Consider the following 19,662-nt stretch of genomic DNA (forward strand, 5'->3'; position numbering starts at 1 on the left):
AATTATTCTACAACAGATTATAAATATATTGTTATTTCTTTTATCGCATAGAGAGGATAAGTGATGATAATGGATTAACTTTTATTGCCACACAGGACACGTTAGTTAGGAACGCACAGATACATGTTTCATTACGCTTTTAGATAAACAACAAAAATTCATACAAGTTTACATCAGCCGAAAACAGAAAAGTAACAACTCTACCCGACGTTCACTATGTACAAAAGATAAACACTGCATCAAAACAGAGAATACTGGATGTCCACCAAGCGAGAGAGGATCTCCTCACAACTTGGCCGTTCATGTGGTTCCGCCCAACATTCTGCATACAAAAATCGTGTAACCAAATAAACTAAATGGAATCTGAATAAAATAATAGCATCGACTAAAAAAGGTCTCGAATAATTCGACAGTTGCAGACCTGAAATCAGCCTGCCTAGCGGGCCTTCAGGAATATCCAATCGAGAACCCTCGTTAGCAACGGTATAAACCACCTAATCAGCAGACTAAAGTGTTAACACAAACATTACATTTTGAAGAACCAAAGTTTTGAATAGAAACATAAAGGAAATGCAAACTCTTAATGGAAAATTAACAAATCATCAATCAAACATACCCTCTCCGGAGGCACGCCTTCCCATGGCCTATTCAAGGTGCAGAGCTCCCACATTATGACCCCCAAGCTAAATATATCACATTTTTCGGTGAATGGTTCATTTCTAATAAGTTCAGGAGCCATCCATTCTGGGGTTCCAGCTGACAAGGAATCTCTCATGGGAGACTCTGTTATTATTCTTGAAAGTCCAAAATCACATATTTTCACTGTCCAATGCTTGTCCACAAGACAATTAGCACTTTTCACATCACGGTGAATAATCTTCATACGATGTATGTGCATTAGGCCCCTAGTCACCACCAAGGTACTCATGTCAATGTTTTAACAGATAAAACGACAATTTAAAAGCAAATACGATTTTTCTTACTGAAATGCAAATGCCATTAAGCAGTGTTCAACTTCTGAAAGTTGTGCATAAACAGGATATTCTAAAAATGTACCACACAACTTACCGGCATATGTCCCGCAACATCTTTAGTCTTCTCCGCCAACTAAGCTTCTTCTTTTGACCACTCACATGAATCAAGTAAAACAAAGAGCCCATCTCCATGTATTCAGTCACCATTGACAAGCGTGGCGGCTTTGTGCATGCACCAAGAAATAAGATAACTGCATAAAAATCAGACCCTCGATAACTAACAGATGCTTCCAAAAAAATCAGGCACCAAGAGATATTTTTATTTACAATGATATATGCACAATATCATTCTTAGTTTTTTGAGCAAGGAGGAACTTAATAATAATTCCAGACTTTCAGTTGTCAAAAATATCTACAAAACAAAATATGCAAAGATCAATTATTGAAGAGACACATATAAATAACTAGTTAGGATGCTGGGGAGTACCGTTAGGATGTCGGAGCCGGCTGGAGGAGTAAAAGGACAGAAAAAACAGACTGAGAGTCAGTAAATGTTTGATGAAACAAAATTGCTGGCAAATAGTAAATTAACGTATAATACCTGAGAATGGATATCTCATTGCAGAAATCTTCCATGTTTTCAGCAGTTAAGTCTTGCTCTAGGAAAACTTTGATTGCGACATCTGTGCCATTCCATATGCCACGGAAAACTTCTCCGAAGAAACCTGAAAATAAAATGGACAATCACGTGCCATAAGTTTATATGAAGCTAGTTTTTCTCCCGACAGTTCAAAATCGTGAATTTAAATGGATAGTTTCTGAATCATCAATGGTATCATACTTGTAGCAACAAATTAAAAAAAAAAAAAANNNNAAAAAAAAAAACAAAAAAAAAAAAACTAACTAATAAACTAAGCAAACACAATTTCAATAATAATAGCATGGTATCTAATTTTATTTTTTCCCTAAAATACTGAGACTTCAATTCTGATATCTTCATAAATTTCAGAAGTTTGTTTTTCCCCTGTCAAGTTTGATTGATTTTGGCTTCCTGATTACTAATTCTGGGCTAGATTTCTTTACTAATGATTACTCAATTTCTTTCTACCTTCACTGGGCAATATTTCTTTAACTGAACATTCATATAGTTCTTCAAAAAAAAATTATTTATCCCCGTTCTTCCTTCAAAAGAGAACACACTCACCAACCCAAAACCTCGAAATTGTTGAAACCCAATTAGAGGTTATTAAAGGCATCATCTTAAATTTAAAACCAGACAATGAAAAAGCTAGGAAAACTCTGGTTGGCTCAACAGATCCGACCAGATCTGTCTAGGTCTGTCACAATCAAGAACAAATATGGAGAAATCCCGTCAAGTGATTCATCCAGAAACTAATTTGCAGTCATTTCAAAAATTCAGCCATGCTTAAGTCACAAGTGATACTGAATCGCACAGCAAAAATTAAAACTCGTGATTTTGATAGGTACAAGGGGAAAGCTGAAACGTACCAATCCCAACACGAGTTCCAACAGTCAATTCTGTGAAATCGATGTTCCATTCTTCATATGGCAACAGAGGTCCATCATTGAACATTGGAGATTGAAGAACTTTATTCCAAGTAGACTCCAGTTCATCATTCATTGGATATTCTGACACTCCACTTCTCTCAGAAGATTGTCCTCTATAATCGTGCGGGGATGAGGGTAATGACATTGCCTTTTGAGACGTTACAGGGTCATGGTGTAGTGAATACAAGGGGGATCTCTCTTGATGACCATCAAGATTGAAATTTGACTTCTGTTACATCACATAACAGGAATCGGATGAGGCAAGCCACATGTCTTATAACAGAAGTTAATCCAGAAAACCTTGTAAATATATTTACTTGTTCTGTAATCAGCAATGATAAACACGTTATAGAACTGTTAATCTATTCCAAAGTATTATAAATTAAATTTTACTATAGCCATCACCAAATTTAGTAGTTGACATGTCTTCTTTTCATTAGAAAATATCATACTTATGAGAGTATATTGATTTCTCCTAGACTGAGTTATGCAATCAAACCACAAGTATGGTGCATATGATATACTGAAAGAAGCCACAGGCAGAGTGTCGAGGCATAATAATAGCATACTGTAGTTACAAAAATAATGCAGACACACTTGTTTCAGAAGATCCATACTGCCGGCTCTATCATTTAGTGAATGGGACAATGAACTATCACCGGCCTCTTTCTCTCTCAGAAGACGTTCTTGCTTTAATGATTCATTCATTGCCCGTACAGCCCTGCAGACATTAGATCACGAGTTATTGCATTAACGAAACAACTTACAGATCAACAATAGCACATATACTACATTCAAATTTCAATGAAATAACATGATTATGCACTACGAAAATTGTAAATCAATTATCATTAGTTCACTAGATCAAAGTAAAAGTACAATAATATGCATTCTTTGCAGTATTTATTTATCACAAAGCTGGAAACATTTATAACTGTCAAGCCTATAGCAATCTACAAATTAACAATCTATCAGATCAGTAAGTTGAGTAATTAGCAAAATTTCAGTACAAGTACACGGTACCAGGGCAAGTACAGATTAGCTTAACATTCTACACAGAAAAAAAAATCAATAAACAACGACATTTATCTACACCAAGGACATAATGTTAACGATACACAGAGCCATAACGAGAGCAACAATCAACCTTGCAATATCATCGCCAATCTCTGGCGTCATGCTGATACTTCTTCTTCTTATTCGACGAGCTTCTGATGAGGAAGCACCATCTGATTTATAGCTGGATCTGAAAAATGAACAAATTTATCATCTGTTTAAAAAATATTGATGAAGAAAACACTACCTTAAAGCTACTGTAGAAACAAATGATAGATAGTCATATGATGGAATCCTTGTGTGTGTCACAAGCACATTACATGAACATATAATATACACATAAAATGTTCATATTACATAGAGATGGGCCTCGGCACATATAGTAAAATACAACTAAGCCATGGGCACATGGAAGAGAGAGAAAATAATGGCAAGGAGAAAAGAAATGTTCCCAAAAGAGATGGGACATGTAAAAGGATTCCCAATCTCGAAGCCGGAATGGGAGGAAAGGACACCATGGTGAACCAAACATGCTAAGATTGACCGGAAGGGTGGCAGAAAAGCTGCCACATGCAACTGCCAGAAGTGGACAGAGAGAATGGTATGCCTGTATTTAAGCTCACGTGAGGGCATACGGCTGCTCTGATAGCCACGAGTCCCACTAGGGCAATGTGACTCTAATGGCGGGGATTGCCAATTTGATAGGTGGCAGTGGACGACAGTGGCATATATGGCATAAAACAACTGGAAAAAGAGCCAAGATAATTGAGAGAACGGTGGAAATAAAAAAGAAACACAATTTCCGGAAAAAGAAATTGGCACTGATGGACAATGGATCTACTAGGAGCACAAGGATTCAACTAAGCTATTGATACCATGGAATCCTTGTTTGTAACAACCACAACACAAGAACATATTATTTATTGAATATACATACATTACATAGAGATGGGCCTAGGCCCATATAGTAAAATACATCTAATAGTTACATAATGACATACAATAACTATAATGAGAATATGCCCTTGCAATCAATGTTAAAAAGTAATGGCCATGTGTAAAATATGAGTGAAAAATAAAGTAGCCAGTACCCAATCATAGTAAGAACAAATATTAAGGTACTATAGAGGCATAAACCTTGGTGTAGACTGGTCATCAGCAAAATCTCTAAAAGCAGTTCTGTCACCACTAAGCTTAGACAGTCCATGTGCTCGCAGTGATGGATGTTCTGGACTGCAAACTCAAATATTTGAAAGAAAATAAACAGCATAAGTTTTTTATATTCTAAGGTATTTTACCATTTTGAATTCAGAGATCATTTAGATACTGATGCTGCTAATTGAAAATTTGATAACACAAACCAAATAGAAAGATAAAAACTGGCTCTCCTTATCATAAACAGATAAGTCAACTTTCAAAAATAGAAAGCATGCTGAAAATAATACAATAGCAAATATATATAATAGATATGTAGGTTCGTCTAATTGGAAGATTTGATATCTGATATTTTACACTGTGAATAACTTAGAATCGAATGAAGTTTTCTCCAATCCAAGTTCCAACCATCAGATTATCAGAGATTATGTTGAAGGTTAGATAAATTCGTCATTGATAAATAAACTTAAGTAGTATAAATTTGAAGACAATGTGATCTTAAATATATGAGTAAGTTACAATCACTTCTTCTGTCCTTTTCTTGGATTTCACTCAGATATCCCTCTATTAAAAACCTCTAGAAAACTCCTTAGTTGTTTTGACAACATTACACTAAAACCCCTTATAAATTACACCAATACTTCTCAATTGTATGGAAAATATTATGTGTAGAAGGGTAGATGTTCCAAACATAAAACAATAGGAATATTATGTACAATCCAAGAAAATCTTAGGAAGTGTCAGTGTAATTTACCTAAAATTTGTATTTGGAATCAGTGTAATCCAAATAATTAATTTAAGATCCACTAGTCAGCAGATTACAAAAGGTCCTCTAAAGTCTCAAAAGCTTCAGATAATAAGAGGCGCGAAGCAAGTAAAATAATCCATCCTAAAATTGGCATATTCTCCACCTCGAAAACTAAAAAAAAAAATTTGAATCAGCGTTTTGCTTTGTCATCTAAAGTCAGGATGATAAGCATCATAATCCTAAAATACATGCACTACTTTCTGAAGCCCGAATAGTAGTCTACAATCTATCCAGACTATGATGACCAAGCACCTTATGAAGCCAAGAACATTTCTAAAGAGAAATAGAAGTCTTTCCCGCTAAATTGGCAATAGTGATTATTTGACCCTTTATCAGAAATAACCATTAGCTATCTATCATCTTTCTCTCCTTTTATCATTCTCTGTCAAGGACCAGGCCAGGTATTCTTCAAGTAAGGAATCATTGTGCAAACATAAGTAGTTCGAAGTAAGTCAAAGATAAAAATTTCACTGAGCAATAATAAAATTAACTAAAACAGAACATAAATCATTATTTTCAAATATGAAGCAAATACAGAGACGATTAAATTAATGGAAAGTTGATAGGTTTCTGAACAAGAAACCTGATCAAGAACTCCCTCTCAACCTCTCACAACAAACACACCGAGAAGAATGAAAAGAATCTCGTATTATTAATAGAAGAGTAGTTTGTACAATCAAGAAACACGAGCATAATCCCCTTCACAGATCCAAGGCTTGTTAACTAACAATGTTTCAAAAGTCCCCCTCCAACTATACAAACAACTATTTATACAACTACTTTTCCCGCCCCTCCCTAACTGTTATAAACAGTTAGGTCATTAAAGCTAATTACTCTTCTTTCTTCTTTCGTATACTCTCCATCTCTTCTCATTCCTATCATTACCCTCCGCCTGAAGCTCAACCTTGTCCCCAAGGTTGAAATCGGGGTATTGTTCCCTGATAGTAACTTCATCCTCCCATGTTGCCCCATCATGACCTCCTTCCTGCCATTCTATTAACTACTATGGCACCATTTCTTCTCCGTTTTGGGTCTGCCTTCTTCCAAGAATTCGAATTGGCCAGAATGAAGGCCCGTCGGCTTGCAGGTCTTGTGGCAACTCCTTCTCCACCCTCTACTCTTCTATCGCATTCTTCAGCTGCGATACATGAAAGACCGGATGTATGCGTGCTGTTTCCAGCAACTGAAGCTTGAAGGCTACCTCTCCCACTTTCTGAATAATCTAGAATGGTCCAAAGTATCCAACTGCCAACTTTGGGTAAAGCCTGGTGGCCATTGAAGATTGCATGTGTGGCCTTATCTTCAAGTAGACCCAATCCCCAACCTTCACATTCGCGGGTCTCCTCTTGTTTGCCTGTTTCACCATCAACTCCTGAGCCCACTCTAAATGAAACTTTAACTGTCTCAACGCCTCATCCCTGATTTGGAGCTCTTGGCTCACCGCTTCTACTAATGATTCTCCAGGTATAAATCTATGCAATGAAGGAGGTGCCAGGTGGTCTCCCATAAACAGTCTCAAAAGGAGTACACCTTATGGCTCCTTGATAGTTGGTATTGTACCAATACTCAGCCCAAGGTAAAACTATCATCCATCCTCTCGGTTGTTTAGAACAGAAACACCTGAGATATCCTTCCAGCACTCAATTTAATACCTTTGTTTGCCCATCGGATTTCGGATGGTATGCGGTGCTCATCTTCAATTGAGTATCGTGCCCCTTGAACAACTCCTTCTAGAAAATACTTAGAAATAAAGGGTCCCTGTCACTCACAATGGACCGAGGAATTCCATGCAGCCTGACAATTTCTTTGACAAATATTTTTGCAATAGTTCTGGGCGAATAGGGGTGCTTAAGTGGCAGGAAAAGCCCATATTTACTAAGGCGATCTACTACAACCAGAATAGCATCGTACCCCTGCGATTTGGGTAGCCTAACTATAAAGTCCATGCTCAACTCTTCCCATACAGCGTTTGGAATTGGCAATGATTGCAGCAGTCCTTGAGGAGATGAGGACAAATATTTGTGCTGCTAGCATACAAGACAGCTGGCCACAAATTCGGTCACATCTTTCTTCATGCCGATCCAATACAATGATTGGGCTACCCTCCTATACGTCCTGTACACTCCTGAATGTCAACCAGTTTCCGTCACATGAAACTCTGCTATCAGCTTGAGAATCCAGGGAGATTGAGCTGACAACACTAGCCTGCCCTTGTAGTGTAACCTCTCCTGCTCAAGGGTATAGGCTGGATGGGTATTCGGGTCACGTCTAATATCCTCCATCACCCTTTTTAAAGCCTCATCCTCCTCCACTTCCTTCATAATTTCCCAAAATCTTACCAGTAGGGCCTGGCCACCACACACAATTCTTTCTCTTCCTCATTATCCCCCTCATTCCTCCTAGACAGTGCTTTTGCTGCTTTATTTGTAACCCCCGCTTTGTAAACTATCTCAAAATCATACCCCCAACAACTTTGCAATCCAATTCTGTTGATTTTGAGTAGTTATACGTTGTTCTAACAAGTACTGGAGGCTCCTTTGATCGGTATGAACTACGAATCTCTGCCCCAATAAGGCCTCCAATGTTGTATGGCCAAAACCAAGGCCATCAATTCTTTGTCATAGATGGACTTGTTCAGCATCCCTTCAGACAGGGCCTTACTAAAGAAGGTAATCGGTTTCTTCCCCTGAGTCAGTACTGCTCCCACTCCACTACCAAAAGCATCACACTCTATGTGAAAGGGTTGCTAGAAATTTGGTAAAGACAGCACTTGAGCTGTTGTAATGACTCTCTTCAATTTCTGTAAGGCCTCCTCTGCTTTCTCATTCCAAGAGAACCCTCCATTCTTCAATAGCTCTATCAAGGGCTTGGCAATCTTCCCATAGTCCTTGACAAATCTCCTATAGTAACTAGTCAACCCTAAGAAACCCCTTAATCCTTTGACTGTTTTCGGCCTTTCCCAGTCTAGCGCAGCTTTCACCTTCTCGGGATCCATCTCTACCTCTTGGTTGGATATAGCATGCCCCAAATACTTAATTTGAGTTTGTCCAAACTCGCATTTCCACCTATTTCCCACCCATTGATTTTGCTCCAACGTTGAAAGTACACTCCTAACATGTTTGAGATGTTCTATCCATGATTGGCTATAAACCAATATATCATCAAAAAATACCAAAATGAACTTCCTTAAGTAGGGTTGGAAGAGGTTGTTCATGGCACTTTGGAACGTGGCAGGGGCGTTGGTGAGGCCAAATGGCATCACCATGAACTCGTAGTGACCCTGATGAGTTCTAAAAGCAGTCTTTTCTATGTCTCTCTCCCCCATGCGGATTTGATGGTAACCGCCTTCCCTCCTCTCTTCTCTTCACGAACTCCAAGTAAGGTAAGTTTCGAATATTTCTCCCCCTCCTATCGCCATTGGGCCTCGCTGTTCTGCTTCCTTGGGTCGCCTCCTACTTTACCGACCCGACGCTCTCCGCTACCCCTCCTCAGCCCTACGTATCACGATTGGGTTCGACTCGTGCTACTACCCCTGACGTCCTCCCCAAAGAACTCTGATTCTTGGTCGTCAATCCGCCTCCGATCTTTGAGTGGGCACACAGCTTCTCCATGTCACGCGCAACTCGCATGGCTGTCATCAGGTCTTGCGGATCATGCGGCCTCACGTGGTTGCACACCTCTTCCTGGAGACCCGCCATGAAGTAACCCAAAAGTTGTTCTTCGGGAATCTTGGTCGTCTGTCCCACTAAAACTTCTAAATCTTGAATGTAATTATCCACCGGCCCCACCTGTTTAATGGCCACCATCCTCTCAAACCGATCCTCGAGTTCCCCCTCCAAACCTAATCACCATCGCTCTCTTCAAGCCTTCCCAAGAACTGTTCTTGGTTTTCTCTCTCCAAAACCGAAACCAATACCCTGCATATCCCTCCATGTTGATGAAGGCCAATTGCAATTCAAAAAACTTTTCCACCCTACTGATCCGATTCAATGGATCACCTCCTTCAAACACAAGTAACTCCACCCATTTCCTCCAGTTAGACTGTCCTTTTTGATTCCCTTCTCCTCTTCTTCCCCTCTCTTCGTCGCGTCTACCCTCGTTCTCATTCACCCACAATTGACTTCCATCCTGGTGCTGGCCGTTCTGGTAATGATTACGATCTCCCAGCATTCTCAAAACCGCCTGAATATCCTGGCGCATTGTCGCCGACTCCTGTCTCAGCCCCCGTTTGATGTCGCAAAGCCACTATGTCCGCCTTCGTCTCCGCTATCGCAATTTCTAAAGCCTCCAACTGACCTTCTACCACCACCACTCTTCCCTCCATCACGTGCGATTTTCCCCTCTCCAAATGAGATCCAGCAAGTCGGACAAAATTGATAGGTTTCTGAACAAGAAACCTGATCAAGAACTCCCTCTCAACCTCTCACAACAAAGACACCGAGAAGAATGAAAAGAATCTCGTATTATTAACAGAAGAATAGTCTGTCCAATCAAGATACGGGGGCATAATCCCCTTCACAAGTCTAAGGCCTATGAACTAACAATGTTCCAAAAGTCTCCCTCCAACCATACAAACAACTATTTATACAACTACTTTTCCCACCCTTCCCTAACTGTTATAAACAGTTAGGTCATTAAAGCTAATTAGTCTTCTTTCTTCTTTCGTATACTCTCCATATCTTCTCATTCCTATCAAAAGTGCAGGCCTGTATCAACTACCAAGGTGATAGCAGGTCCCAGTTTTCTGAAATACAAAGGTAGTGTAAAAAGCAAGAAAAGTTACAAGCCTAGGCAACTATAGAGTGCCCAGTTTCTCCCACAAGTCCCAACTAATTCCGGACTACCCCGTTTTCTCAATCCTACCCCTTAATACCTCCTTACATACACAACATGCTCTTGTGCCTTCCGACACTCCAGCTTAGCAGATACCCTCTCTTCCGTCATTTTCATTTTCTCTCTTGACTTTCATTTCCTACAGCCCACCTTTTCTTTCTTTTTTCATAGACTAGGAATTGTAGGGGTTCTAATCAGAGATAAATCCCACATTGGGAAAGAGTAATCATCAACGACAACATCTAATATAACTTATCAGACTGGGTACAGGATAATTTCGTTTTAAATTTTTTCTCATGCTGCAACAGTAATTTTTTTCTTGACAACAACTGTAATTCTTTCATAAACAGTCTAGGCTTTCCACCCTCTTATTAATGTTGTATTAAGTTTGATATAGCTTTTGTTATTGGTGTTTTCATCAACCGTTCTTTTACAGCTTTGTTTCTTTTCATTCTCTATAAAAAGAGAATCCTGGTTTCCTTGGTGCTTTTCATCAATAAAAAAATTGCCTTTTCTGTTTCTCTTCTCTCTCTCTCTCTTAACTCTAATACCTCTATAATCACTGAAAGAGACTCAATTCAGATTCAAAAAGCTATACCCAGAAAGCCTATCATCTCTGCTATTTAAAACTTTATACAAATAAATTGTAAGAGAACATTGTAAGTACCATTAACAAAAAAACCAAAGCAAGACCATAAACAGGATGAATAGTTTGTTCTGAACACAAAATGCATGCTGGTCATCAGTCCAAAACCACAAGAAAATTATGAACAACCTTGAACTAGCAGTCCTTTGATCAGCAATGACCTTTCTCCGACTCCGCCGACCAAACGCAGTTGCAATGTTGGGTTCACTGTGTGAAAAACTGGGCGAATTGACAAGAACATCAACAGGAAACAGTTGGTATTTTACATCTCAAGAAATTGGAGAGAAGGATCAAAATCAAAAAGGTATTTTAAAGTTAGATGGGAAAAAAGAGAGGAGAAAAGCTTTTTGATTGAAAGAAAACAATGTGAAAAGGATCATTTATGTCATTTCAAGATAAGCAAAGGAAGTATTACCTCAAATTTCTTTCTAGACTGGTATATGATCGTAACATCCTGTTTCGCAGGGGAAGGCCAGATGCATTTGAAGATACTTCAAATCTTCTGTGGAATTGGAGATTTTCCTCCTTTTCAACACTGCTAGAGGGCACCAAGAGAAATAGTGATCAACTGGTAAATCTCGTAACTACCAAAACATAGGGCCTAAAGGTAATAGGGCAATGCATAATCAGAATTATTGATCACAAATGTAAATGAGAATTGAAGTCCAATTTTGGTCCACAACACCCGTCCACCCCTCCCCCAACAAACCACCCTATCAGTTTGATGCTAATATGGCACCATTTTTACTGATGTAGGCAACGCCATTTTGCAAATTTGATGATGAGGCACTGTTCTATTGACTTTGCTACCTGGATACACAGCAACATACCACATAAAAAACAACGTGCCAAAACATCATCAATCTGAATAGGATTGAATTGCATGATTTAGAAAACAGTGAGGACATGATAGATATCTCTTGCAATTATAATTAGATGAAATCAAATTTAAAAGAGAAACAAAAGATGGCATAAACGTAATTAAGGTAGAACAATAAATAACCATTTTCCAATACGCTTAGGATCTAACCTATCTGAAACTCCATATAAAGGACTATTTGGTTCTAATGGTGAATCACATGAATCATTTTCTGCAGAATCACTCTCTCCAGCTGCAGAAATGTGTGTCATAAGAATTGATTTTGTTGATCGTGGTAATAGTTGGCCAGGAAAACGCATAAGATCAACCAGCAATTCCACAGAATTTAACACAACAATAACTGACATATGCTTGTATGAGTCTAAGCAATCAGCAGCCCCATCATTGGGAAAACCCTGATAAAGAGAATGGCAAAACAAGACAACCTTCAAGATTAGATATGATAATAAACAACATTCTATATTTATCATTGATTCTTTTGCTAAAATGATTTCATTACAATATTTGATTGAAACTAGTAAAGTAGTTCAGTGCATGCCAGAGAATCTGAAACAACCAAGGAAATCAGAGCTCACCATCATAAGCCTACTTTCCAGACCTACAGTATCTGCTAACACTTTAAATAAGATAGCTCGAGGACGGCATGAACCATGTCTTATTTGCCCAAGCATCTGGACACCATGATTCTCAAACATGTGGGAGGATTCCTCAAGTGCAGCTTTTGCTGGACTTTCTACATTTGATCGCTTATAAAAGTCAGAAACCTGTACAGAATTTAAGGTCAAAATAATGTTGAGCACCTTGGTATTTTCCATAAAAATAAATACAAGCAATAGATAGAAACTTCTAATAAAAAATTGAAAATAATACCAACCAATAAACTTGTTGTTGATGATTAAGAAGGAATCATTCATTAAAAGATGCAATGACTAAAATCAGAGTAAAAAGAAGTATGAATAGCTCAGCCAACAAAAGAAAAAATTATCATGAAAAACTAATTGCGGGACCAGTTTGGAAAGTATTTTACCATGGAAAATACATTTTGAACAAGGAAGAAAATTTCGTCAGACTAATGGACAAGCAATAATATAATACAATATCCATGCACAGTAAAAGCGACAAAATAAGATGCAAAAATAGTACATACTAATCCAGCTATCTTCTTAATCATTGCTGGTGGATTTGAATTCAATCCTTTAACCAATGCCACAATTAGTTGCTTCAACATAGATAACCTTCTATCTTTTTCTGAATCCACAACAATGACATCAGCCCTAAAAGCCTCTCCACCCAAAGCTTGAAGCTCATCTAAAGTAGGAATACTATCAAAAAGTTTCTTGAGTCTTTTCTCCTGCACATTCAAGTTATATTTTAATTACACATGAAGAACAGGGATACCACATACAAATTACAAAATACAAGCCATAAATGACCAGAAAATCATTACAAAATATTCCAAAACTGTCACTCAGTAAATTGTTAGAACATATCATTAACCATAAGGATTTAACAAAATACATATAGCACGTATGAAACAAAATGGGTTGAAATATGATTATTTTCAATAGGGAAACTTCAATAGAGTATGCAAGACTAAATGATCCTTTCTTTAACAAGCAGTTATAATCTGATGAAAGTATGATACTATAAACACTAACTACTTAGTAGTTGCACATGCTAAAGACATGCCTTACTCTAGTCCACCCCAGGCAATGTATGTGAGGTTAAGCTATTCCAGTTCCATTAATTACTTCAAGCACAGTACATGCTACTTCAAGCACAGTTCATGCTACGCCACTCATACCAAGTAGCGGCAAATGATCTTCCAGCTATTTATATAACACTTATATCCAATGTTTTGTAGATCATATAACCATAATTTCCCCTAAAAGTTCAGCTAGAATGGGTCTTCTTTACCATTTTTTATTAAAATATTAGTGAGGAGTGACAGAAATAGTAAGAATTTAAAAATCCAAAATGTTAAATAAACTCACCGGAATAACTGAATAAAAACCATTGGGTATTGGTTCAGAAAGCATTCCAGTGCGCCAGAGAATTTGTGACGCCTTTTGAGGGGACATAACATCTTGGTTAGCATGTCCTGCTAATTCTTTATTATTTAAGGTTTCATCTTGAGAGCTTAAGGAAACTGATTCAAAATTTTCAACAAAATCTGAAGGCCACCATGACATGTTGGATGGCCTTCGCTCTGCTGGCATGGCATCTTCTCGTCCCTCTTCCATGTTTTCATAAAAATGGAATTTAAAACCATTTCGCCACACTGCTTAACCCATAAGAGACATATCACAGCTGAAGGTTGCTCTAAAATAACAAATCATCGAAAACCATACTTTTGCAGCTCCAACTGCTCCAACCTGGAGACCACATAGCCTGCATAAACAAAAGAGCAAGGTATAGGCATATTGTACCGAGAAATTGGTAGAGTACAACTCCCTAAAGCAAGAAGGAACAATTTTACCACAGTATCAAACACTCAAGCATAAACATCAAAGCAATGAATACAGTCATGGGTACCAATGGTCAGTAGTTACAATTCCTTGTTAATTGTCCATTAAATCTTGGCACAAACCTAATGTCTCTAAAAGTCATCTATTCATACTAATTCCCTTTATTCGGTAAACCAAAGATTCACTCTTAAACTCTTACACTCTCTACTCCCAAACTTCTTCATTTTGATTTTTACTATCTAATCTCCATCCAAACCATCCCCAGTTTTTCTTCACGCCTACTCTCTTCTCTTTCCCCACTCAACTTCAAACTTCAAGCAAGCGCATACGGAAAGAGTTTCAAATTTCAATTTAAATCATCTTTATACAATTCATTCATTAAAATTAATGCAGTTTAATAATTTAAACAAATACAACTAAGACTAACAACTAAACCGTCACATATCACATTTGCACAATCATAAAAGGATCTAACACAGCGTCACTACAACAACAACAACAAAAAAACATCAAAAGAGAACAATAACAAAAACAACCAAAACAAATCTACATTGTGCCAGACTCAGTTCCATTGGATCCAAATTCTAAATCAGCAGCAAGCTGACTGAGAAAGGTGAAAAACTTATTAAATTGCATGAAGCAAAGCACGAGCAGCTAAGAAACATCCAATGGAAAGTCAGAAAGAGGAACAGTAACAGAATTGAAATTGGCGCGAATGTGAATACTAGAACGGAAGAATGAGGAGGAACAGGAGAGAGAAACTGTTAGAACCTACCGGTGAGAGATCCAAGCATTTGAGCAGAGAAAGGACTTGAGGTGGAGTAGCATTTGAATCTCAACGACTTTTAGGAGATTTTATAGAGCCATCAACCGCAGAAGTGTCAACAATAAAGACTGAGAAAAAGACAAAAAGGAAGTGCGATGGTGATGATGGAAACGAGGAAGTTGAAAGAGAGGAATTTGATGGTTTTGGATTTAGGATTGACGGAAAGAGAAAGTGATGGGCTTGGTTAATTAGTTGGAGATTTGGGTTCGGGAGAGATTTAAGAGTGAGTGAGAACTCACGTGAGAGGTTGCATTTTACAATACTAAGTTAGAAGAATATGGGAACCTCGCATCTTCACTCTCTCTGCCAGCTAACTTGCTTCACAGACTTTCCTCTGGCGTCTTTAATTTTAGTCTAAATTCTTCTCCTCTTTTTTCACCTCTATTTTTTCACCAATTTGCTGTCTTTTCTACTTTTAAAGGAATTAAAATATATAAAGTCATTTTATAATGTTAACTAATTAAAAATTATTAAAATGAAAGTTCACTAATTTATCATATGTGATTGAACAATATTTTTTTTTTAATTTTCCTAAAGTGATAAATATCTCAAAAGAGTGACACCATAAATTAGTGCAATGATGTGTTTTTATTAGGGGACAAAATATTTTATTAGGCTGATTATGAATCATATAGAAAAATGGTAATTATTTGTTTACATAAAAGAATCAAAAGAACTTATTATTAAAGAAATATAAAGTCAGTATTTTTGTAAGATGTGAAAAAGGGTTTTAGACTATGAATAAATGCAAAATTTAGTCTGAATACGAGTTCAAATTTCTATTTTTATATTTTTATGTTTTTTTTAACTTAGATTAACCAGTGATAATAATAGTAAAATTTAATGATGTGTTGGAAAAATTAAAAAGGACAAATACTTTATGGGGACAGTTAGTCAATTATTTTTGACGGAAAACATGTCTTACCTACATATGTAATATTATTATATTATTAATTTATGCTTTGTAATAATATAACATTTGAACTCAAAAAATTTAATATAATTTTTAATTATTTTATAAATTTGAATTATCACTTATTAAAAAATAGAATATTGTTTGTAGTTGTTTTGAATATTTGTGTAATTTTTTTAAGGGAAGTGGTAGAATTTTTTCACAAGCGTAAAAATAAATAATTATGTATTTTTCATATAATACCAGGTGAACTTATTTACATTTATTTAGGGCAGAAAGTATTTGTATAAATAATTATGTATTTTTCATATAATACCAGGTGAACTTATTTACATTTATTTATGGGCAGAAAGTATTTGTATAAGTGTAACGTAAGATATAAAATTGTTGCAAAGACTTGTATATTTTAAGGTATGTTATTGAGCTAAGTCATAATAATCAAGTATAATTATATTTTTATATTCACATGATCAAAATTGAACTTTTTCTCTAACAAATAATAGAAAATACACCATGGAAACTAAACTTCTGTCCAAAGAATATAATAACAGCTTGTCAATTTTCAGGAACAAATTCCTGTGAATTAATTTTTTAAAATGCAATATGTGCCCATTAATAAAGGTTTAGTGGTACTCATATCATGCATGGGATATGGTAAGAAAAAAATTTACACTTAAAATTAAAAAATGTTGTTTAAAGTTGTTTTTTGTCCTCTTTAGTAATTCATTCATTTCAAGATAAAGTTAAACAAAAAATATTAAAAGTCATAAATTATTCACAAAGACAAAATAATGTGTTGAAAAAGAGTCAATAAACAATCACTAAATGACAAGATAAGAAAAAAAAAACACTATAAGTGAATAGCCACACTAAGTCAATATTCAACATTAGAATTCATTAGATTAAAAAAAAACACTTCACCAAGTTACATGTGGAGAATTAGGACAGAGTACATCATAACCAAGTTATTTTTTACATGTATTACTCATTTTTTTTAGTAAAAAAATTATAAAATATATAAATTTATATATATATATATATATATATATATATATATATATATATTTTGATTTTCTTTCAAATGAAAGCAATTTTTCCTGAAAGTAGTCAAGTTTGTATTAGTAAAAGTGATAGTAACTTATAATTTTATAAAATATTTAAGATTTGAATTACAATAATTTGATAAAAAAAAATTATCATTCTACATTTATTAAATTTGACAAATAATCAGTATGTTATGGTGTTATTTCAAAGTTTTTCCTTTTCAAGATTTTGTGTATGAGATTGACAAATGAATAATATTTTATCTTTAAGGAGTTATTTTTTATTAGTGTATTTTTAGAAGACTAAGTTTTTTCAAAACATTGATCAAACAGGCCTAATTTGCATTAAAAGAAACTTATTTTAAGATGATAATAATACTCTTGGCTCGTAAGGCATGTAGTAAATAAATATCTTAGTCAACTATGGGTGATTTTTATTTCTCAGGAGTAAATTCCAAACCCACAAAATCGGCTTGTAGGGTGAGGTTTGGACCCACTTATATATACTGAATTGGCATTATCTCTAGTCGATGTAGGACTTCCAACACACCCCCCTCACGCCGAGGTATATACATCTCAAGCGTGGGATTAGACATTTAATAGGTGGTCCGATAGGGGCCCGATAGCGGGTGGAAGAACATGCCCAACAACAACAGATATCTCTATGATAGGCTTTAATGATGACTTTGATACCATGTTAGAAGTGGACTTTAAGTCTAATTCAACCCCACAAAATCGGCTTGTAGGGGGAGGTTTACACCCACTTATATACACTGAATTGACCTTATCTCTAGTCGATGTGGGACTTCTAACATCTTAGACAATCCTTGTATATTTCCATTTTATTTATTTCATAAATACCTTCATGACATTTCTTACCACCAGGATGAAATCCTGCGGCAGTTTCCTAAACTGCTTCCTCAATGCAAATATCAACGCCCTTTACACGAGAAAGAATATGACTACCTTCAACCTTTAAGTTTTCATATAATACCTTGACAAGATCAAGATGGCAATCTCCTTCCAGTCCACAAACTTAGTCAAACTCGAGTAGACCAACCATTCTTGAAATGTGAACCCTTCAATACGAAAAAATAAAATACTTAAGCATTGTGCCTTATCACCTCCTTGAAATCCCAAAGCATACAAAATCAGTTCTCATTTCCTCATCACTAAACCAGCCATTTGTCTTTGCTTCCCTTTCTATGGGTGCTGGATGTTTTCCTCGTCGAGAACATGAAGAGGCCATTACAAACTTTGGAATTTCAGAAATGCTTTAACTCAAATAGGGTTAGGAGTCAGAGTAATGAAACAATTGAGGCTAACATAAGCAAGAACACACTCTTACACTAGACCTAATTGGTTAGGTTTAAAAAATTTGAATTTTTGAAAACTTAGAGGCCAATACAAACATTTTAATCGATTCTATTAATCTTGAAATCGGTTAAGTTTTGTATCACAGTTTCACACAAAATAGAGATACACAGACAAAATAATCTAATCGATTTTACTAATAATGTAATCGCTTAAAATTTGTGAAAACTATTTTTCAATCAATTTTGTCTAACAGACAAGCAAACAACATTCATACACATCAATACACATTCACAAACAGAAACAATGATGCATGAATGCATGAATTGACAATAAATGTTACCACAAAATACTACTCAAGAAATTTTGAATATGTTCCATTGAAATTCGCCCTTTAGCACTTGTATGCTGCTTCATCAGCTTACTTCCCTGCAAAACTTTCAAACGGTTTTGTTGCATGTACCTAGATGAACTTGAGGCCTTTTTTGTTAATTACAGACACTGCTCTTTAGGAATCCATTTAATTTTTCCCTTAGGAACACCAACCTTCCTATAATAGCAATTTATTACAATATGCCCAATTGTGTTAGAGTAGAAACAAGCATTGGTTGTAGGTTTACTTAAATCAATAATCTTCTTAGAATTGATACTTTCACTCATAGCCTTATAACCAATCCTTTGTTTGTTTATGGCTCTGTCCTGTGATCTCAACACAACCTCTAAACTTTCTCTACCAACTGTAAATTTACTCATTTTTTTAGTTAAAAAATTTATAAAATATATAAATTTACAATATATATATATATATATATATATATATATATATATATATATATTGATTTTCTTGTAAATGAAAGCAATTTTTCCTAAAAAGTAGTCAAGTTTGTATTATTAAAAGTGATAGTAATTTATATTTTATAAAATATTTAAGATTTGAATAACCATGATTTGATAAAAAAAAATTATCATTCTACATTTATTAAATTTTGACAAATCAGTATGTTATGGTGCTATTTCAAAGTGTTTTCCTTTTCAAGATTTTGTGCATGAGATTGACAAATGAATAATATTTCATCTCCAAGGAGTTACCTCTTATTATTGTATTTTTACACTACAAAAAAGAAGGGATTTACCGAGGGCCAAAAGCCCTCGGTACGGACAAAAAGCCGTCGGTAAA

General features: G+C 35.9%; 1 protein-coding gene across 2 annotated transcripts; it reads right to left on the minus strand.

Annotated features, from left to right (window-relative positions):
* Positions 1–61: 61 nt before the first annotated feature.
* On the minus strand, positions 62–15,542 carry LOC106756089 (serine/threonine-protein kinase EDR1). Of its 2 annotated transcripts, none has more exons than XM_014638350.2 (17): positions 15,165–15,542; positions 13,916–14,312; positions 13,069–13,272; positions 12,497–12,685; positions 12,072–12,316; positions 11,457–11,576; positions 11,171–11,260; positions 4,737–4,832; positions 3,691–3,789; positions 3,141–3,264; positions 2,484–2,772; positions 1,576–1,699; positions 1,462–1,481; positions 1,069–1,225; positions 617–905; positions 422–494; positions 62–322 (listed from the first exon to the last, which is right to left on the minus strand). In XM_014638350.2, the coding sequence occupies exons 2-17, from the start codon at positions 14,162–14,164 to the stop codon at positions 240–242; spliced, it is 2,451 nt and encodes an 816-aa protein (XP_014493836.1). In that variant the 5' UTR covers positions 14,165–14,312; positions 15,165–15,542; the 3' UTR covers positions 62–239. The 2 variants fall into 2 exon arrangements, with proteins under 2 accessions (XP_014493836.1, XP_014493835.1); XM_014638349.2 differs by having other exon boundaries at positions 11,457–11,579.
* Positions 15,543–19,662: the final 4,120 nt, after the last annotated feature.

The sequence above is a fragment of the Vigna radiata genome, chromosome 2 (assembly GCF_000741045.1).
Source record: "Vigna radiata var. radiata cultivar VC1973A chromosome 2, Vradiata_ver6, whole genome shotgun sequence".
Classification (NCBI taxonomy): Eukaryota; Viridiplantae; Streptophyta; class Magnoliopsida; order Fabales; family Fabaceae; genus Vigna; species Vigna radiata.